General features: G+C 43.4%; 1 protein-coding gene across 10 annotated transcripts in view; it reads right to left on the bottom strand.

Moving 5' to 3' along the window:
• Nucleotides 1–22,760, bottom strand: part of KIF13A (kinesin family member 13A) — a 202,790-nt gene that overhangs the window by 28,021 nt on the left and 152,009 nt on the right. For all 10 annotated transcript variants that reach the window (XM_027525256.1, XM_027525247.1, XM_027525249.1 and 7 more), the window contains 9 exons: nucleotides 18,339–18,552; nucleotides 15,654–15,816; nucleotides 14,307–14,447; nucleotides 13,105–13,254; nucleotides 10,244–10,405; nucleotides 9,155–9,328; nucleotides 5,747–5,898; nucleotides 4,142–4,274; nucleotides 3,812–3,958 (listed from right to left, as the gene is read on the bottom strand). In XM_027525256.1, the coding sequence (XP_027381057.1) occupies nucleotides 3,812–3,958; nucleotides 4,142–4,274; nucleotides 5,747–5,898; nucleotides 9,155–9,328; nucleotides 10,244–10,405; nucleotides 13,105–13,254; nucleotides 14,307–14,447; nucleotides 15,654–15,816; nucleotides 18,339–18,552 (1,436 nt within the window). The remainder of the gene's footprint in view (nucleotides 1–3,811; nucleotides 3,959–4,141; nucleotides 4,275–5,746; nucleotides 5,899–9,154; nucleotides 9,329–10,243; nucleotides 10,406–13,104; nucleotides 13,255–14,306; nucleotides 14,448–15,653; nucleotides 15,817–18,338; nucleotides 18,553–22,760) is intronic.

Below are 22,760 nucleotides of genomic sequence, written 5' to 3'. Positions count from 1 at the left end.
TAGGAACGGTCTTAGATTCTCTTAGCTGGGGAGAGGAACCAACCCCACTGGGTCAAGACTTACCCCACTGTTATGCAAAGTTGCTATTAGTTTCTGGGTGAGCTGTCAATTGAGATTTAGAGTGGGCAAAGTTAGAAAGGACTTTGGAGAGTTTCTTGCTCAGTCTCTTGGTTTTAGCTGTGAGGCAGCTGAGGCCTGAAGGATGAAATGATTGAACCCAAGGCTCACACGGAGAGTGGCAGGGGTCAGGACTGAGGCCAGGTCTGTGCCCTTGACCTGGCACCACACCTCAGTTACTGTGACATGATCCCAGGGGAAAAACCACTGGGAAGCTAAGACTCCACGTACAGTCAGTGCTCTGTATCCACAAGTCCCCCATCTGTAGATTCAACCAACCACAGAAGCTTCCTCATACAGAGGGCGGAATGTACCGGGCCATTTTATGTAAGAGACTTGAGCATTCTCGGACTCTCATATCCAAAGCAGGGTTCTGGAATCAATGCCCCTGGATACCAAGGGAAGACTGGAGAGATTCTGTATACTAAACTGCTACAGTAAGAGTTTATGACTACGTGGGGCTACCCTGGTGGCTCAGATGGTATAAAGAATCTGCCTGCAATGCAGGAGACCCAGGTTGGATCCCAGGTGGGGAAGATCCCCTGGAGAAGGAAATGGCAACCCACTCCAGTGTTCTTGTCTGGAGAATTCCATGGACAGAGGAGCCTGGCAGGCTACAGTCCACGGGGTCGCAAAGAGTTGGACAGGAGTGAGCAACTGTTACTCACTCATGGTAAGAGCACAGCCCACGATTTTGGATACACAGCTCTATCATCCACCACTGTAGGACAGACCAGTATTCATGTATCAGTCAGGTGAGAAAACCCAAAACTGTCTAGACCCATGACAACACTTTACAATAACTACATAAAATAAGCATTTTTGGCAAAAACATTTGCCAAACAAAATGATTGTGTTGAAAATAAAAGGGTTTTAGTTGAGACGATTTTCCTTAGAAACAAGAATAAGGAGAGAAAAGGAATTCGCTGGTGGTTCAGTGGTTGGGACTCTTGGGCTCTCACTGCTGAGGGCCTGGGTTTGATCTTGGGTCAGGGAACTAACATCCCAGAAGCTACGAGGCCAAAAAATAGAGAAAGAAACAAAAATAAAGAAATCCCCATTTGTAGAGAATATCCATCTCTATGGAAGCAGGTTCTACTTAAAATGAAACATCCTTCTTTCATTTTTCTGGGGTTATTAGAGGGTTAATGTTAAAAAGGAAGTGGAGTGGCCTGGTCATATAAAAGACTATTTTTTCCAAGCACTTTAAAAAATATGATTACACTGTTTTCATATTGAAGTATACTTCAAAATATACTGCTTTTCAAAAGTGCTTTAAAAAATACTGTTAAAATTATTCTCTGTGTAGACTTTAAAATAAACTTCAGCTTTAGTTTAGTAACCATCATTTTCATTTGGATAACTAACTTATTAAATGCAAGCGCAATACTGAAATAACTTTCCTCGAATTAATTCCCCATACTAATGAATAAAGTACAAACAGCCCTAATTTATCATTATTTCTTAGACCAAGGAGATACTTTTATTCGCTGAAAACCAGCTTGAGCTTTCATGATGTAGAACTATTGTGAAATCAGCTTTTTCTGGACTGGCTCCAGCTATCACATCAAAATAATTCTAATGTCTTATTCCACCAACAAAAACAGTACTGGACATGACCTGAAGCATGGTGCAAAGAAAAACAAAAGCTTTAAAACTGTCACGGCTTAAATTTGCATGGCAGGTACTATATTCTTTGAGGTTTTAACTCAAGGGGTATAGCTGCTCTAAAAAGTGCAAATAATCAACCCTTATAGTGTCCCTTTGGGCTCCCCTTGTGGCTCAGCTAGTAAAGAATCTGCCTGCAATTCGGGAGACCTGGGTTTGATCCCTGGGTTGGGAAGATCCCCTGGAGAAGGGAAAGGCTACCCACTCCAGTATTCTGGCCTGGAGAATTTCATGGACTGTACAGTCCGTGGGGTCGCAAATAGTCAGACACGACTGAGCCGACTTTCACTTTCACAGTGTTCCTCAAATGAGAATAATCAATCAGTTAACAATATCCATCAGTTAATGATCCATGTCTGTAGTCATGGTTCAGGACACACAGATTCAAGGTTTTATCTAAGATCAGAGATTCATTAAGCCACAAAATCTTATGGCAGAAAGGGACCTCAGAGAATTATCATAGTTTTGGAGGAAAAGAAAAGGGAACTCAAAAAATATATATATATATATATATTTTTTTTTTTAATATTTATCTATTCGGCTGCATTGGGTCTTAGTTGTAGCACGTGGGATCTTGGTTGCATCATATGGGATCTTCCGTTGCAGAACGAAGGCATGTGGGATCTTGGTTCACCGACCAGGGACCAAAACCCGTGTCCCCTGCGTTGTAAGGCAGATTCTTAACCAGTCAACCACCAGGGAAGTCCCAAAACTCAAAGTTTAAATGACTCGGTTAAATCAAACAAAACTAGGTATCCTCACTCCAAGTCTGAGCTCTTTCTACCAGGTCCTGTAGCTGCCCTCAAAGTTAATGGCCAAGCGAGGGAGAGCCTATTAATAACATCTACTTCACACACAGGGAAAAGTCTGGTGGAGAAGCCTCCCAGAAACAATAGACTCCAGCCTCACAGCTCCATTTACACTCTTCCCAGGCTTTGAGTCTGAGGCAGTTTTGGCCTGGGCTGAAACTCACAACTCACAAAGTTGTGCCTTCCTTTTGGCCGAACAGTCCAAGTCAGTGTCCTTTTTAGCTTTCAGGAAGAAGCCAAAAGGAAACTGCGGGAAGATGAATCATTCTCAGGATAGTCTGGGCTTCTGCCCAGACTCTATAGAGAAACTTTTTCTCCCCATCATGACACGGAGCATGTTGCCTTCACCTGTGGCAGTGAGGGAACCAGGATTCAACGATCTGATTCTTCCAAGTCTCTAAGTTGCTGTTGTTGAGTTGCTAAGTCGTGTCTGACTTTACGACCCCATGGACTGCAGCCTGCCAGGCTCCTCTGTCCATGGAATTCTCTAGGCAAGAATACTGGAGTGGATTGCCATTTCCTTCTCCAGGGGATCTTCCCCAACCAGGGATGGAACCCGGGTCTTCTGCATTGGCAGGTGGATTCTTTACCACTGAGCCATCGGGGAAGCTTTTCTCTAATTATAATTGATAGCAAGCCAGGGACTCAGTGAAGCACGTGAGTTCTTTCAGGCCCCTGGGGACAAGTCCCTGATCTCAAAGTTTATTGTGATTGGCAAATGTGATGAACTCTTAGATGGTTCCACCTTTTAATTAAAAAAAAAAAAAAAACAAGATTTAGCAAAAGGAGATTTAATGAACATAAACGATCATGAAGACAACGTTCAATTTAAAAAAAAGGAAAGCTTTCAGAGAGCTTGTTAATTATGACAGCATCTGGGGGCAATTTTATATTAATAAAAGTGGAATCAGGCCAAAGCCAGCAATGTCACATACCCAACATAATTTGGGCCTGATGTAAAATAAAACCTGCCTAAAATAAACAAGCACAATAACGTCAATGTGTTTTTATAAATAAAATTATTACTACGCAGCACTAAGCCAATATGGTATTTTAAACCTAGTAAAAAGGCAACGGATGGACATATGAATGGGGTGGGGGTGGGACAGATACATGGTTACAGATACAAAGAGCTTGGTTATATTCCTAAAGAGGACTACCTTAGTTCTGTATTAACCAATCTTTGTTAAACTCTGCTTCAAACCTGTTGGTCTCACCTGGTAACTGTCCAGCCCTCTCTGGAGCTTGGTTGACCTGGCAGTGATGCAGCCGATGGAGATGGACAAAATGGCTTCAACCATGAGTGGCAGTGTCCCGGAATGCTGGACAGGCTTCACTGTGACTTGGACTCTCCGGGAATGACCCTGCAGAGGCGGGGGTGGGATGTGGAAATGGGTGCCAGGAATGGGAACCGGGAGGGACAGGCGAAGAGGATAAAGGAAAGGGGGAAGAATGAGGGAACAGACAGGCAAAGAACTAGAGTGCTCCAGAAACTGTGAGAAGGGGACAGGGAGAAAGCATGAAGCAAGCTGAGGCAGACCGAGTACCTGTCTGAGCTGAAGGACGCCGCCTGTGTTGACGTCCTTGGCCTGGTGAAGCTCCACGGCGGCGTACTCCCCCAGCTCGTTCAGCTCCAGGATGGAGATCCACATCTCTATTCTGCGAGTAACTTCATTCCACCTGCAGAAACACGTCCCAGCAAACAACCAAGTCATTATTCTTTTAACATTTATTTATTCTTATTTATTTGACTTTGTTGGGTCTTAGCTGCAGCATGCGTGTGTGCTCAGTCGCGTCCAACTCTTTGCAACCCCGTGGATTGTATTGGCTGCCAGTCTCCTCTGCCCATGGGATGATCCTGGCAAGAATACTGGAGTATGTTGCCATTTCCTCTTCCAGGGGATCTTCCTGACCCAGGGATCAAACCTGCACCTGCTGCATTGGCAGCTGAATTCTTTACCAGGGCACCACCTGGGAAGCTCCTTAGTTGCAGCACCTGGGCTCAGTAGTTGCACAGGGTCTCTACTTGTGGCTCATGGGCTTAGTCGCCTCTCAACATGGTGGAGTCTTACTTCCCCGACTCTGGATTGAATCCATATCCTCTGCACTGGAAGATGGATTCTTAACCACCGGACCCTCAGGAAAGTCACATCCATGACATTATTAACCAAAGACATTATTAGCAATAGGAAGAAGCCCCTAGTCACTGAGCATTTATTATGTGTAAGGCACTGAGCTATGTGTATCACAGGTTATTTTCCTATTTAGCTCTCAGAACAACCTCGTATGGTATAGGTTCTTTTTATTTGATTGAGGTATGACACAGTGAACTGTCTAGCTCTCAAGTGTAGAGCTGTATGAGTCGTGACAAATGCACGCATCTGTGCCCCTTGTCTGGCCATGACCACGGCAGGCTTGCTCAGGCCCCTTCCCACTCAATTCCCACACCATTCGCACTAGCTGTATAACCTCAGATTCGTTTTATCTGCTCAAGAACTTCATATAAATGGAATCATGCAGTAGTGTGCTCCTCTAGCTCTGGCTTCTCTGATTCAGTACAATGTTTGTGAAATTCGTCCAAATGGGTAAGAGTGGGACACAGTCCTTTTCCTTTTTTTTGTTGAGTAATATTCTATTGTGCAACTACTAACACAGTTCATCATTCTCACACTGAAGGACATCTGGGTTGTTTACAGTTTGGGGGACATTATGAATAGAACTGCCATAAACATTTATGTACCAGGCTGCTTATGGACTTACATTTTCATTTTTCTTGGGTAAATACCTAGAAGGACGATTGCTGGGTCATGGGAGAGGCAAAGAATCAACTTTAAAAGAAGATACCCTCCTGTTTTCTTCTATAAGCTATATAGTTTTATCTTTTACATTTAAAGTCGTGCTCCATCTCCAATTAAGTTTTGTGGAATCATGTGAATTAAGATCAAGGTTGTTTTTTCCCAAGTAGGTACCCAGATGTTTCAGCCTCGTTGAAATGATGTTCCTTTGCCTTTTGAATTTTCCCAAAACCTGGTAGTTCCTTTCATTATTCCCATTTCACAAAGCAGGAAATAGGCTCACAGAGTCCTAATTCTCAACCGCTGTCCAAGCGCAAGCCTTGACCCCGCGCCTGAAGCCCTCAGCCAAGCACACACCTGTCATGCAGCGTTCTCGTCTTAGCATGAAGGGAATCGACTTCCCAGATGGAGCTGCCGTTCCCGGTACACCGGTGGCCCCACACTTCGATGGCCAGTGCTCCATCTGAAATGAACTCCAGGAATTCTTCCGTTACGTTGACCACGTAATCCTGGGATAAGTAGGGAAAGGGAACAGGACAGGAATTATGCAGAAAGGAATCTGTGAAATTTCCTTGTTACCTTTCACTTTAGAGTATGTAAGCTTGATCCCAACCTTAAACCCATCACTGCTGCTGCTGGACAGAAAATGGCAAAGAAACCAGCATATTAGATGGGAAGGGATACCCGAGATAACTGAATTGAGTTCCTTTCTTTAATACAAGAGGACACTGAGGAAAGTAGCCGCCCCATATTACACGGCTTGCTGTTGCAGAGCTGAACCTATCCTCCCTTCCTTGTGGTTCGGTCTCTTTTCCCCAGACCACTCCGACTTTCAGCTGGAACAGACCAATCAGCACAGCAAAAAAAAAAAGGAATTTATGATTGTTCCTTGCTATGGCTTAGGAGACTAAAAACAGAATTAAATTTTATATGATTATCTCCACCAATCTGCACTCTTGCTCTTAAACGCTCCCACTCCAACTTTTCAAGAAATGTTTGTTTATTTATGTCAGCGCTCGGGCTTCTCACTGTGGTGGTTCTTCTTGCTGTAGAGCACAGGTTCTAGAGTGCACAAGCTTCTGTAGTTGTGGCTCCCACATTCCGGAACACAGGCTCAGTAGTTCTGGCGCACTGGCTTAGTTGCTCCTCGGCATGTGGGATCTTCCTGGCTCAGGGATTGAACCCGTGTCTCCTACACTGGCAGGTGGGTTCTTTACCACTGAGCCACCAGGGAGGCCCCGCCCACTCCAATTTTTCACAAAGAGATGAGTGAAGAGATAGACACTGAATGGACGGAGCAGTAGAGCAAATCACCCAGAACAAAGCAGCAGGCAAGGAACCACTTTCATTTCCTTCCCATTAGCAGGAAAGGGAAGGAAATGGAAGGGCTGTGCTGTGCTGAATTGGTTTAACATTATACTACCTAACTTTTTATTTTATTTGGAGACCAGTGCAGTTCAGTTGCTCAGTCTTGTATGACTCTTTGCAACCCCATGGACTGCAGCATGCCAGGCTTCCCTGTCCACCAACTCCCAGAGCTGACTCAAACTCATGTCCATCAAGTTGCTGATGCCATCCAACCATCTCATCCTCTGTTGTCCCCTTCTCCTCCTGCCTTCAATCTTTCCCAGCATCAAGGTCTTTTCTAATGAGTCAGATCTTCCCATCAGTTAGCCAAAGTATTGGAGCTTCAGCATCAGTCCTTCCAATGAATATTCAGGACTGATTTCCTTCAGGATTGACTGGTTTGATCTCCCTACAGTCCAAGGGACTCTCAAGAGTCTTCTCCAACACCACAGTTCAAAAGTATCAATTTTTCATCACTCAGCTTTATGGTCCAACTCTCACATTCATACATGACTACTGGAAAAACCATAGCTTAACTAGATGGGCCTTTGTCAGCAAAGTAATGTCTCTGCTTTTTAATATCCTATCTAGGTTGGTCATAGCTTTTCTCCCAAGGAGCAAATATCTTTTAATTTCAAGGCTGCAGTCACCATCTGCAGTGATTTTGGAGCCCAAGAAAATAAAGTCTGTCACTGTTTCCATTGTTTCCGCATCTATTTGCCATGAAGTGATGGGACCAGAAGCCATGATCTTCGTTTTTTGATTGTTGAGTTTTAAGCCAGCTTTTTCACTCTCCTCTTTCACTTTCAAGAGGAGTTCCTTTTTGCTTTCTGCCATAAGGGTGGTGTCATTTGCATGTCTGAGATTATTGTATTTCTCCCAGCAATCTTGATTCTAGCTTGTGTTTCATCCAGCCCAGCATTTCACATGATGTACTCTCCATATAAGTTAAATAAGCAGGGTGACAATATACAGCCTTGAGGTACTCCTTTCCCAATTTGGAACCAGTCCGTTGTTTCATTTCTGGTTCTAACTGTTATTTCTTGACCTGCATACAGATTTCTCAGGAGGCAGGTCAGGTGGTCTGGTATTCCCGTCTCTGGAGGAATTTTCCACAATTTGTTGTGATCCACACAGTCAAAGGCTTTGGCATAGTCAATAAAACAGATGTTTTTCTCGAATTCTCTTGCTTTTTCTATGATCCAGCGGATGTTGGCAATTTGATCTCTGGCTCCTCTGCCTTTTCTAAAGCCAGCTTGAACATCTGGAAGTTCTCTGTTCAGGTACTGTTGAAGCCTAGCTTGGAGAATTTTGAGCATTACTTTGCTAGAATATGAGATGAGTGCAATTGTGTGGTAGTTTGAACATTCTTTGGCATTTGCCTTTCTTTGGGATCGGAATATTTGAAGATAGAGCCAGAATTTTAAAATGAAAATAAATGTAATGACCAATTAGGACAAACTGCACATTTTAGGGGTGAAAAAAAACTCCAGGTCACATAGTGAGTCCAAGGCCTCTGATACTAGTACTTATTAAGCCAGTTTTTAACTAGGATGTATCTTAAATCCAGGTTTCACCCTTCTAAAGGAGCAACTTTTTGGCTGTAAAGAAATATGAGGAATATTTAAAAGAATATTCAGAAAACAACAACAAAAGATTAATAAAGAATTAACAAATAGACTTGGTAAACACAGCTTAAAAAAAGTGGGCTACTTGTTTTCATAAAAATAATGACTTGACAACTGATGAATTTATTTACAGGGCAGCAATGGAGAAACAGACATAGAGAACAGACTTATGGACACGGGGAGAGGGGAGAAGAGGGTGAAACATATGGGTAGAGTAACATGGAAACTTACACTACCATATGTAAAATAGAGAGTAGGAATTGCTGTAGGTCTCAGGGTACTCAAACAGGGGCTCTGTATCAACCTAGAGGGGTGGGATGGGGAGGGAGATGGGAGCGAAGTTCAAGAGGGAGGGGACATATGTACACCTGTGGTTGATTCCTGCTGAGGTGTGACAGAAAACTACAAAATTCTGTAAAGCAATTATCCTTCAATTAAATAAATATACTAAAAAAGGCACACACGAAAAATAATGACTTAATAGACTTTACATATGTGAAATTTTACAAGTGGTGATATGGATGTGTTTTCTAAGTGTAGAACCAGAAAAAACGGACACAAATTTGAAAAAAAAGTAATCTCGAGAATCTATTACAAATTGTCCATGGAATATAATTGTAATATATATAGTGGAACTGTATGTAAAAAATAAAGTACACTTGGAGGTTAAAAAGCCTAATAAACGTGTTATGTTTCATAATGGGGAAAACCTCTAAGTTACAAGTAGACTTCTGAACTGAGTCCCGGCCGGCAGCCTCCCAAGTAGTTCATTTTGGAATGGCATTTGTACCTGACAGTGGGAGAAGGTCACGGTGTACTGGGCGTCCTTGGACTGTGGGGAAGGCACCTCAGGATCCACGACAGGGGCGGCCACCGTGGGCTCACACTGGTCCCAGAACGTGTATTGACAGAAGACGAAATTTGAGAGGTTTAAGGGCAGCCCAGTTGCTTCTTTAATTTTTACCTGAAGAGGAAAAAACAAACCAACCACAAATATAACTCACATAAAGAGAACAAACTATGCATGCTTTTCACAGGGATGAAATAAATCAGGCATCCATTTGACATCTGAAATATTCTTGCCTGGGAGATTCCATGGACAGAGGAGCCTGATGGGCCACAGTCCATGGGGTCGAAAAGAGTCGGACATGACTGAGTACACATGCATACAAGAGCATCTGTAATGAAATCTGTACCACAGTTTTGTAACTACAGTATATGAGCACAGCGACAAATGCACACATCGTTCTCAAACTTTCCTAATGACCGAGTTTCAGATACAGCTGCAACCTTTACTAGAAAAGCATGAAGCACTAAACAATATACACTCCTTGCAGCTCACATACATAGAAACTTTCAAAACTTCACACAACTGCCATCATAAAGTGTGCTGTACTTCTGGAAAAAGTACTATCCATCACCATGTTTGCTGTCAGAAAGTTTAACTTGTGCCATGTTTTATGCAGGGGCTTCCCTCATAGCTCAGTTGGGAAAGAATCTGCCTGCAATGCAGGAGGCCCCAGTTCGATTCCTGGGTCAGGAAGATCCGCTGGAGAAGGGATAGGCTACCCACTCCAGTATTTCCAGGCTTCCCTGGTGGCTCAGCTGGTAAAGAATCCGCCTGCAATGTGGGAGACCTGGGTTCAATTCCTAGGTTGGGAAGATCCCCTGAAGAAGGGAAAGGCTACCCATTCCAGGATTCTGGCCTAGAGAATGCCATGGGCTGTATAGTCCATGGGTCGCAAAGAGTCGGACACGACCGAGCGATTTTCACTCACTCACTCACTCATGTTATATGAAAAATGCCCAAGATGTTCCATCAAATTGTTTTGAATGGAAAAGGTCACTCATCCGAGCCTCCGCAGCCCCGCCCTCTCACCCGGCATGTCAGCTTCTTGACTCGGTGAATGATTTCCCCGGTGCTGTCTACGACTTCAAGACTTCCGCTTTCACTGGAGTTCTCCGAGGAGTCGTCCTCCGCCATGCGCTCCGGGACAGCGCCTGTCACTCGCATCACTTCCACGTGGAGACGCCCTGCAACCTGGGCCAAGGAGCCAGAGCACCGTGGGGTTAAAAGGCAGCCTGTGGACAAAACCAACCTGAGACGGAAAGCGTGCAACCATAACCCAAGTGAGCAGCTCCACTGGGACTACCAGGCCGCCTCCAGCAACAGGAAACTTCCAGAGCTAGTCCACTCCATCACCTGCTCTGTAATCACCGGGCTTTACTTGGAGCGAAATCTGCCTCCTGGAATCATCTTCATTCTTACCCTTCTTCTACAGGACAGTTCATGAACAGCACAAAGGCAGCCAACACATGCTACTTGGTGTCATCTATTTCCCTTATTCATATTCATTCATATTATTATTTATTCATATCACTCATATATATTCATTCACATACTCATCTGATCAAATACCTGGCATCGTGGGGAACACCAAGATAAAGACACAGGCTCTGCTATCTGGATGTTCACAGTCAAAAGAGGAGACAGCGAATTAAAAACCCAGGAACAACAGTATAGATTAACTGCTCTAACAGAGGTATGTGTGGGTTGTCACAAGATGAATGTATCCACTCGACAAATATTTACGGAGAAGTGACTAGGATGCCAGGGAAGGACTAAGCACTGCGTTTACAACAGCAAACCAGTCAGGCCACTGGGCTCATACAGCCTCTATTCTCTTGGGAGCAGAGAATGTGAACAGACCTCACACGGTGGCCAGAAGCAGGGTCAGGGGTGAGACCTACTCCAGGAGGGAGGACAATTACAAAGCCACTAAGTTATAAGGAAACAGTTCCTTTAAGATGGTTTTTCTAAAAAAAAGGGGTGGGTGGGTGGGGTTTTAGGTCTCCAGAATATCTTAGTGGTTCTCTGCATCATTGAGAGTTTAGCAGCGTCTCTCCTGTAACTTGTGGCACAGAACTGAAATTAACAGGAGGAATGACCCCAACCTTCGCAGACTTGGAGGGCGGTAATCAATCAGGTTTATCTTGGATACCGCACTTTAAGGCTGTAACGACAAGTTGTGAAAGGGATACACGCGCTGGGGGTGCTGCTGTCATCTTAAACAGTGAGGCTCATTCTCAAAGATAGCTCAGAGCACCTTCTGCAGAGCCACCGGCCCTGGCACCCAGGCCCTGTGAAAAATTAGTTGATGGCATTTGACATGTGAGACAAATGTGGAGGAAGGAATACGAGAAAGGGAATAAAGGAAATATGAGAAATCAGTTAGAAGATGGTACTTCTTAAGCTTTTTACTCCTAATGTTTTTTGAGAACCTAATACATTTTTAGTAAAATTTTAGGGGTATCAATGGAACACTCAAAGCCCACCATGGACCCTAGCTAGCTTAAGTAACCCTGACTAGGGACTCAGCTACTAGGTCTCTTTGAAATTGGAGTTGTGCCCATTTTTAACATGGGAAAAAGTAAGTTAGCTCACTAGTCTCCCACACCATAGTGTTCACAGGGGGGGTTACACATGTGGGAATATGAGACATGTATTTACACATCACAGCTGGGAACCTAGGGTTTATTTTCTGGGTTCACTTCAGGCAGAGTGGAGCCCTATACTCAGCCTGCTCTAAGAACCACCATGAACCATATGTAAACTACATAGTCAGAGGGAATTTGCTATATGATGCAGAGAGCTCAAACTGGTGCTCTGTGACAACTTAGAGGGGTGGGATGGGGTGGGAGGAAGGTTCAAGAGGGAGGGGACATATGTTTACCTAAAGCTGATTCATGTCGATGTATGGTAGAAACCAATACAATATTGTACAATTATCCTCCAATTAAAAACAAATTTTAAAAGTAAAATAAAAATGTAACTTAAAAAAAAAGAATCATGAAAAACAACTTAGTATTTCCAAATTTGCATGTTATTTAAGAACAAATTACTTTTAAATTTAGTAGCATCATGAAATATTGATGCTACTAAATTTAAAATGAAGACATTCGTTGATGAACTGGGTAATAAAAAAAAATGTTTGAACTTGAACATTTTCTGAAATGTTTCAGGCTGACATAAGGCCAATATAATGAAATAACTGATATACGAGAGGCATTTTTTTTTAAGAGGTGGTAACAATGGGATGGTTAAGCTTGTTTGCTTTGAATATTTCAGATTTCAAAATAATCCCCTCAAGTTACATCTTATAAGGGCTTCCCTTGTGGCTCAGATGGTAAAGAATCTGCCTGCAATGCAGGAGACCTGGGTTCAGTCCCTGGGTTGGGAAGATGCCCTGGAGAAGGGAACGGCTACCCACTCCAGTATTCTAGTCTGGAGAATTCCATGGACAGAGAAGCCTGGCAGTCTATACAGTCCATGGGGTCGCAAAGAGCTGGACATGACTGAGCGACTTTCACTTTAACTTTTATATTTTGTAAAGACCACTTAGGGGCCAGGAAGGAGCTAAAGGGTATTATGGAGGTAAGAGATTAAAAGAGAAATCAATGGGGGGCACAGAGCCGAATCTGGTTTCCAAAAGATTTCTAACTTGATTAAAACAAAGAAAATCCTGTGAACCACAAACAAAAAACATGTTCTAATAATCTTTTAAAGCCATGAATTAATGTTGATAGTTCCTATTCATATTAGTAGGGAAAAAAGAACGTGATCCTGAGGCTTCACCCTAGTTTCTGGATGTAAATCAAGAACATAACTTAAATCGAGTGAAAACAACAAAACCCACACTTGGGCCATGGTCATTTTCTCCCAGCCTGGCTTGTCCTTACCTCCCCCTGCTGGCTGATGATAGGAACTGCATATTGAAGCTTCACATCACAGAAGAGACACTCCAGGAACACATTCGCCACGCCAATCAGGTTGTGATTCTCTTGGGCTTCATAGAAAGGGTCACCTCGTTTCCCGCAGAGTCGCTTTGCCTGAGTGGCAGGACAGGTTGGGGGATTGGGGGTAGGGGGTGAGTAGGAAAAGAAAACATCAATCTAATACTATTTAAAACCAGCAATTTTGAAATGTTTCAAAAAGAAAGCATTTATCCACATTGGTTAAAAGTAAAATCAGAATCATGTCATACAAATAAATCAAAACTAGCACACGGGAGGGGCTTGTTAGGGCGATAACTGATGAAAAGGCTGGAAAGCCCTTCTATCAGTTATAGCCCTACCTACCACACACCCCACCCCAACCCTCCCCGTCTTCCCTGGCACACCCTACCCCACATGGTTCTACTCCCTGAGCTCTTCTTCATTTCCTTCGTTGAGTCCTTTTTTCCATTACTAGTGTACGAACAATGGACCACGCTCTCTAAAATTATTCTTAGCATGTACCCAGCCATGAATACCGCTAGGACAGCATGAGCATATGCTAATGAACACAAAACCCATGCTGACCCATCTAAGCTGATTTTTAACACCACTGACAAAACAGCACAAATTCACTTTGTTCCACTTCATTTCACTTGAAATGTACTAAAGATGCAGAAGGTGCTAGGTGTTCTCTTCACGTAGTTCCTATCTGTGTGAGGATCACATATTTTATGACCCATCCAACTGATTTCACTTTACATTTCTAATATAAATGTCCCCAGCATCACTGCAGATATTCAGTGATGCACATGTGTGTGTTCTGACAACTGTGTGTTAGTCACTCAGTTGTGTCTGACTCTCTGTGACCCCGTGGACTATAGCCCCCAGGTTCCCCCGTCTGTGAAATTCTCCAGACAAGAACAGTGGAGTGGGTTGCCATTTCCTTCTCCAATGCATGAAAGTGAAAAGTGAAAGTGAAGTCGCTTAGTCGTGCCTGACTCTTAGCAACCCCATGGACTGCAGCCTACAGGCTCCTCCGTCCACGGGATTTTCCAGGCAAGAGTACTGGAGTGGGGTGCCATTGCCTTCTCCAGTTCTGATGGTTAAGTTACTCATATTCTGTCCTTTTAATGCAACCAAACTCCTTGACATTTTGTCCCTTTTACCTCAGGAATCTTTTCTTTCCATTCTTGATAAAGGTCTCTCATATCAATTAATTTATTCTCCAGCTTCTCAATGGTCCACACTTGGGTGCTCTTTCCTTTCCTCCTCACTTGAATAGCTGGCTCACTCACTATTGCTCCTCTCTGTAGAATATAGAAAACAAAAACAAAAAAACAAACACAGCAAATCTCGTTACAACGTTTTTGGACTGCTGAAGCAATGTGCGTTATCACCAAGTACAAAGTTTAAAAAAGACACATAATGTGTACAAAGAAAGATGAAATCTACCATATACGGAATATTCTAGTTTATTTTCAATCTTCTTTGTAGGGACGTGCATGCACGTTTTATTTTTAATCACACTTAGAACCAAGCAAAAATACAAATTTCCCATCCCAATTCTTTCTCCACAGTTAACCTTTTTGTGTGGTTAAATATTCTTCAGAAACATAATGTTTAATAGCAACAAAGTGATCTGTTATGGGGATGTATCACTCATTTGACTAATTAGTCTACTGCCCAACATCATGGCTGTTTCAAATGTTTGCTGTTACAAAGGTAACTATGATAAGCATCCTTGTACTAAAGCACATAAACCTTTACAAACACTTCTGTAAGTATGGATTTACAGTAAATTTCGCAAAGGAGAACTACTTGGTCAAAAGACTGAAATGCAAGAAGGCTGATGAGATACCCTCTGACTCATTTCTCACTCACTTGTCGGAGGGAAAAATGAATGGAGAAAAAATTACTTTTCAAGGTTTCTCCCTAAAGAAAAAAATCTTGAAGTTTACTGATGGAAACTTCCAAGTGGCTGCAAAGAATCCTTCTGTGTATATAAAACAAGGATCATAGGAGTTTTCCTTTCTTGTCTCTCTCTCAGAATTGTACTATTATAAGATATTTACACATCCCCCATTTTCAGGAGGCATTTATATGAGAGAGAAAAGCAAGAGGAGTTAGTTATATCCATTTCTGGTTTCAGTGTTTTCTTATTTATTTCTGGCTGCAGCTCGTAGCTTGTGGGATCTTAGTTTCCCAACTAGGGCGTGGACCCTGGACCACAGCAGTGCAAGTGCAGAGTCCTAACCACTGGACCACCAGGGAATTCCCAAGTTGCAATGTGTTAAAGAAAGCATTTAAACTAGCAACTCTTTCAGCCCTCCAGATTCTCATATTCTGATCATATATACCCAAAGAGGTTTCTAGACGGGGTCTTTAAAAGAACAAACCCTCCGGCTCACGTCAGGGTCTCTTCACAGATGTTCTGCGGATGTCAGGGTGATGTTCTACCTCTCAGAAGCTACTGCTGTGCCTCTTGCCCTCCTCCTCTTTGAGAGCATTCTTACCTTCCTGTTGGCACTGAGGTTCGCAGCAGGGATCTGCAGAGTCACCTGGTAGTCGGTGAGCTTGCTCATCTCCTCGGCTAAGAAGTTTGCCTCTCTCACCAGGGTGTTGGCTTTCACCAGCTGCTCCCGAAGTTTTGCCAGACTTTGGCGAAAGAGTTCGTCCCTGTGAGCAACAGAGAAGGAAATGAGAGCATCTGGAGGAAAACTGCAATCCCGTTTTCCAAGTGAGTCATATTATTAGAAAGTAGTAAGAATCTCCTCTCAGACAATTATCTGTCAACCTATTTTTGGCAACTCACCTCTTATCCTCCCCTCTTCCCACCAGGGTTCCATGGGCTATCCACTGGTAACCAGGGATGAGGAGCAAAGGTGCGGGTAACTTAACTTCAAACCATGTTTTAAATCATATAATATTTGACAAAGAATAGATTTTGATATGAAAATGCAAAATAAAAGCCCATAAAGCATTCCTTTAGGAAAAAGAAATCATTATGACTTTTGTAAGCTTTGTAGTAGAGGAGCTCTAGCATAAGGAGAAGTGTTTTATGTGATTTCTTCATTTGGTAGATGTGAGAAGTAGGTACTTTCGGGGCAGCAGCAGTTTGCTTTTCAACTCTAAATGAGTGCTTCTTGATAAATATGTCTCTAACATCCTGACTGAGGAGGCAATGGCACCCCACTCCAGTACTCTTGCCTGGAAAATCCCATGGATGGAGGAGCCTGGTAGGCTGCAGTCTGTGGGGTCACTAAGAGTCGGACACGACTGAGCGACTTCACTTTCCCTTTTCACTTTCATGCATTGGAGAAGGAAATGGCAATCCACTCCAGTGTTCTTGCCTGGAGAATCCCAGGGATGGCGGAGCCTGGTGGGCTGCCGTCTATGGAGTCACAGAGTCGGACACGACTGAAGTGACACAGCAGCAGCAACATCCTGACTAGATCCAAACCCTATTCCATGTTTTCCCAGAGCCACATCTTTTGCCTCAGTAGTCTTTGTCATGTAGCTCAGCTGGTAAAGAATCCGCCTGCAATGCGGGAGACCTCGGTTCGATTCCTGGGACGGGAAGATCCACTGGAGATGGGATAGGCTACCCACTCCAGTATTCTTGGGCTTCCCTGGTGGCTCAGCTGGTAAAGAATCTACCTGCAATGCGGGAGACCTGGATTTGATCCCTGGGTTGGGAAGATCCCCTGGAGAAGGGAACAGCTACCCACTTCAGTATTCTGGCCTGGAGAATTCCACGGTCTATTCCATGGGGTCACAAAGAGCTGGACACGACTGAGTGACTTTCACTTTCAGTCTTTGTCATAGTTTCAGTTTTTCACTTATTTGTATAATTATTTGACTAATAACATCCATCTCCCCTATGAAGCTGTAAGCGCCCCTAGGGCAGGGACCATGTCTTTTTTTTTTGCTTGTCACTACACCTAATTCCTGGCCAAGTACATGGCCCATCATAGAATATGCAAAAATTACCCACTGAATGAAAGAAAGAGTAGAGCTGACCCTTGAACAACATGGGTTTGAACTGCACAGGTCTGCTTAGATGTGGAATTTTTTCTTTATGATCCACGGTTGGTTGAATCTGTGGATGTGGAATGTAGATATCAAGGACCAACTGCAAAGTTACACTCGGATTTTCTGCGGCATGGAGTGTCGACACGCAATAAATGCTTAAGAAATGTCCAGTGCTATTATTATTACAACAGAGGAGTTATTAATGGACTGTCAACAAAGCCTGGCCTTTACATTTACTGAATGCATGACTGAAAGGGTATTTCGATTGATTGAAATAATATTTCCCATGACTTGGTGCTGTTGGGATCATAAAAAAGCACCATTCCTAGACTGTGGCAAGAACACAACAGAGCTTTGTAACAATTTACTATCTTTACTGTTGTTACCATTTCCTCCACTACTGCCTCAGTTCTGATACAAATATTTTAAAGTTGTAAATTTAAAAAATTCACAGATTTCTTAACATTAAAACTGCATTTAAATTGACTCCAAAGTAAGAGAAATAAAAGAACAAGAAACGCTTTTTATGCTTTGAGTGAGTGAAAGTCGCTCAGTCATGTCCAATTCTTTGGGACCCCATGGACTGTAGCCCGCCAGGCTCCTCTGTCCATGGATTTCTCAGGCAAGAATACTGGAGTGGGTTGCCATTTCCTTCTCCAGAGGATCTTCTGGACCCAGGGATCAAACCCGCGTCTTCTGCATTGCAGGCGGATTCTTTACCGTCAAAGACACCAGGGAAGCCTGCTTTTATGCTTTAGAACTATTCAATTGTCTTTACTTCAAAACGAAACAGTGATATTCTAACTTGGCACCATTTTCACTGAAGGGTAAGAGGGCAGGTGTAATCTTTAACAACTGACGTCACAGTAAACATACTTGAAAGTGAAAAAGTGAAGTCTCTCAGTCATGTCCGACTCTTTCGGACCCCATGGACTGTAGCCTGCCGGGCTCCTCCATCCATGGGATTTTCCAGGCAAGAAGACTGGAGTGGGGTGCCATTTCCTTCTCCAGGGGAACCTTCCTTGAAAGACAAGGCAACCGCTAACAATTCAGACATGGAAGTAAGATTTCCCTCTTTGCTAGGTTTGTCCCCCGTTGACGTGCCTTACAATGGCCTCCCCTGAGGCCCCGAGGCCTTGCGCCAGGCCCCCGGGTCCCCTTCCTACCTCTCCTCGGCCCACTGGGTCACCTTCTGCTGCGCCGTCTGGCTGCTGTAGGCCAGGCGGTCGGGGCCGCTGATCTGGGGCTGCCTCTCCGGGGACAGCTGCTGGCGGAGCTGCTCCAGCTCCCGCTCGTACATGAGTCGCTGCTCCTCGAGGGCGCTTCGCTTTTCTTCCAGGTACTGTTTCTCCAAGACCTGCACCACGTTCTGAACTGGGTCTGGCAAGCCAAGAGACAAGGCAAGGGGCTCTTCAGCGGTGGCTCAGACCGGCAGCGCCCCCCACCCCCAGCGAGGCTTCTAACGAGGACCGTCTCCTCCCCCAGATGGAGCCTTTCAGTGCTCTTGTCTGGGAGCGGCCGGCCGGGCCCAGTCAGGTGGAATGCTCTCCATTTCCTTTTTCAGGTGGAATTCTCTCCATTTCCTTTTTCTTAACATTTCAGATTAAACACGTTGTATGGAAACATTCCTCACATCTACTATTACGTTCTTCAATTTGATGAGCTCGCCCTGATGTGTAGAAAGGTGGCTCAACTACAAAAAGAAGAGGGTAGAGGAAAAAGGGATGGTATTCTATCCACCGAGAAGAAAGACTCAATGAAATCTAAGGTGATTTCAAAGACAGAGCCACACAAGATTTTGATTTTATGTCGTCACTTTTTAGGTGCATTTAGTGTTGGTTTTAGTTGACAAAGGGTTTATAGTTACCATTGACAAAGTGTTTATAGTTCTGATGTGGCTAAAAATTTGTTTCTCCTGAATTTCTCTAATGTGGGAGGAAACCTACAGATTACAGCATCTGTTTGAAAATATGAATTGAGTATATGGTCTGCCAATTTCTCAGGTGTTAATAGCCAAGAAAGCAATTCACTTACAAAAACAAAAGTCTACTTCTGCTTTTTTGCTTTTGCAGATTGAGAGATGACCAACATACATGTGGGTGAACAAGTATTAGAAATACTAATAGATCTTGTTTAAAGGGGCCCTGACTATGACTAGCGGTGGTTATGGTGTAGGTAGGACTCAATCCTAAAGAGTTAATTGGCTGTCCCGGGACATTAGCTTGGTAACGGCCAATGACCTGGATGCAGTGCACAAAGTTTAAGGAAAGCACAGACCATGCGTACAAAAGAGAAAACTATGACACATGTAAGTGAGGAGGCCATAATGGGGAAACAGTATGTTAGACAATCTGGATGATAAACGAAGAAATTTACCATAACAGTAAATATTTCCTTGAAGTACATAAGACCTAGGAGATTTACTTGTATTCTCAGACTAGCCTGCGATTTACACACTTGCCTATTATTCAGCGCAGTGTCCTATTTCTACAAATTGACTCTCATTTTAATTTCTGGACTAAGAGAAGGAAATTAAGAGGAATCTTCACATCACCTGATGATGGATACTGACTGACTAGACCAGAAGACCCTATCAATTTGTGAAATAAGCATTCATATTTTACTAGTTTTCTATATGAGAAGGGGGGGTGGGGAAACAGTACTTTAACTTAAAAAAGAATGAAAGAATACAAAACAGAGTAAAAGTAATTTTAAAAATCACTAGATATACACAGTATAGGTGAGCTGTTTTAATAAAAATGATGACCACAACAGCAATAATAATTCTACTATCTGTTGGCTTATGTCTCAGGGTAGAGGCCCTATATGCTTTTCATGCATCATCTCACGAAAGCCTTGCAACAAAGCTAGGGGTGGGCAGCATTCCCATTTTAAAGAGGAGACAACTGGAGCTCAGAAAAGTTAAGTGGCCAACCCAAGATGGCACAGCTAATAAGCAAAGCAACAGAGCCGGGTTTTGAACTCAGACCAGAGTTAATTATCTGGGGTAGGAAACAAACTTAGTAATAAATTATACTCTTACCTCCAATGTTTTCCTCAGAATTAGTACTCTGCTAAAGAACAGATGTTTAAAAAAGACTGTTCTTTGCTGATGTAAAATTCTAAAATTCATTTCTTTTTTCAAAGAAGAATACTTTTCTTCATAGAGTCCTGACATAAGAGTCCCTGAAATGCATCACCTGAAAGGCCAGTGGAAAATGGACTCCAAAAAAAAACCCTTCTTACACAAAGACAGACCATGGCTGGGCAAGACCTCTCCCACAGTGAAAACTGATAAACTCCAAAGGATGAGAACTTCTGATACAGCCTTAGAGCCTCTGGAAGAAAAATTGTAAATAATATAGTAATGTTTTTTGAGAAAGTTTTAAAAAATTTTACATTTAAGGGCTAGAGAAGTTCTCTCAGAATTTTATATATATATATTTCTCAAACAGTGATATATATATATATTTTCTATTTAGGCTCTAGGTGTCAAAAAGAAAGGACAGGGTCCTCACCATCCATTTACAGGGCCCTAAAATAACCTCAGATATGCAGATGACACCACCCTTATGGCAGAAAGTGAAGAGGAACTCAAAAGCCTCTTGATGAAAGTGAAAGTGGAGAGTGAAAAAGTTGGCTTAAAGCTCAACATTCAGAAAACAAAGATCATGGCATCCGGTCCCATCACTTCATGGCAAATAGATGGGGAAACAGTGTCAGACTTTATTTTTTGGGGCTCCAAAATCACTGCAGATGGTGACTGCAGCCATGAAATTAAAAGACGCTTACTCCTTGGAAGGAAAGTTATGACCAACCTAGATAGCATATTCAAAAGCAGAGACATTACTTTGCCAACAAAGGTCCGTCTAGTCAAGGCTATGGTTTTTCCTGTGGTCATGTATGGATGTGAGAGTTGGACTGTGAAGAAGGCTGAGCGCCAAAGAATTGATGTTTTTGAACTGTGGTGTTGGAGAAGACTCTTGAGAGTACCCTGGACTGCAAGGAGATCCAACCAGTCCATTCTGAAGGAGATCAGCGCTGGGATTTCTTTGGAAGGAATGATGCTGAAGCTGAAACTCCAGTACTTTGGCCACCTCATGTGAAGAGCTGACTCACTGGAAAAGACTCTGATGCTGGGAGGGATTGGGGGCAGGAGGAGAAGGAGACGACAGAGGATGAGATGGCTGGATGGCATCACTGACTCGATGGACGTGAGTCTGAGTGAACTCTGGGAGTTGGTGATGGACAGGGAGGCCTGGCATGCCGCGATTCATGGGGTCACAAAGAGTCGGACACGACTGAGCGACTGAACTGAACTTGGTGTGTATGAACCTTTTTTCAGAGAAAGAAAACTGGAAAACACACGATTTTTTTTTTTACAAAATCATAGTCTAGGGCTTTGGCTAAAAGACACTGAATAAGATGTTTAATTCTTATTTCTACTTGCTGGTCAATGGTGTGTGGAAACACACATATCCCAAGTGGCTGAGGAGGGAGTTCCACGCCAACACACAGGTGATGCGACTGGCCATGACACAGCACCCCTACTGCTCACCAGGCCTTCTCAGAAGCCACAGAACAACACACAGATGTGCCAGAGAGCAACTCCAAGCATCCTTCCCCTCACCTGCCATGGACCAGCCCGGAAAGCCCTGCTCGGGGACTCCAGATGTAGCCGGCATACATAGAACCCAGGAGAGGTACAGAGGCTGAGGTTTCTTTTTCCCTCTGATCCCAACACAAGTCTGGAAACACTTTTCTCTGGATAACATTTTCTTTCCGAATTAATTGACCTGTTTTAAGCCTTTCTCAGTATACAGCATATTCTTTTTATTTTGGCCACACATGACGGCTTGTGGGGTCTCAGTTGCCCGACCAGGGATTGAACCCAGGTCCTTGGAGGTAAAAGCATAGAACCCTAACTGCTGGGAATTTCCTGTACAGCATATTCTTTTTTGTTTGTTTGTTTTTAAATTCAAACTTTTTATTTTGTATTGGGGTATAGTCAATTAACAATGTTGTGACAGTTTCAGGTAAACAGCAAAGGGACTCAGCCATGTCTGTACATGTATCTGTTCTCCCTATATCGCATACTCGTAAAAAGATCATTCCAATCAGCATGTCAGTCTGACTCTGTGATATGGGCCAGGACAGAAACCAAAGATGCTCTGGCCTGTTCTCAAATCACCAGTCCACTGTCAAGAGTGTTAACAGTTTCCTTCATTTCCTTATCACTTTGTTCCTCTTGAATGAACTGTTTTAAAACTCAGTGAGCCTGGAGCCTCAGGCCAAGAAACCAAAGGGGTAAGTGTTTTAGGAGAGAAAGGACCTCTTTTCCTTTGGGCATAGCATGCTCCCTTCTTCCTTACTTTATTCTCTGCCTGGTACATAACTATGCAATCAGCGCAAACTTGTTTGTCCCGTGTATGGGAAAGAGAGAGGGTGATGGTGTAAAGGTTGAAGGGCATTTACGTGACCCAGAGGAAAGTGAAAGTGAAAGTCACTCAGCTGTGTCCGACCCTTTGCGACCCCATGGTCTATACAGCCCATGGAATTCTCCAGGTCAGAAGACTGGAGTGGGTAGC

The sequence above is a fragment of the Bos indicus x Bos taurus genome, chromosome 23 (genome assembly GCF_003369695.1).
Source record: "Bos indicus x Bos taurus breed Angus x Brahman F1 hybrid chromosome 23, Bos_hybrid_MaternalHap_v2.0, whole genome shotgun sequence".
NCBI lineage: Eukaryota > Metazoa > Chordata > Mammalia > Artiodactyla > Bovidae > Bos > Bos indicus x Bos taurus.
This window is presented reverse-complemented; position numbering and strand designations above follow the sequence as displayed.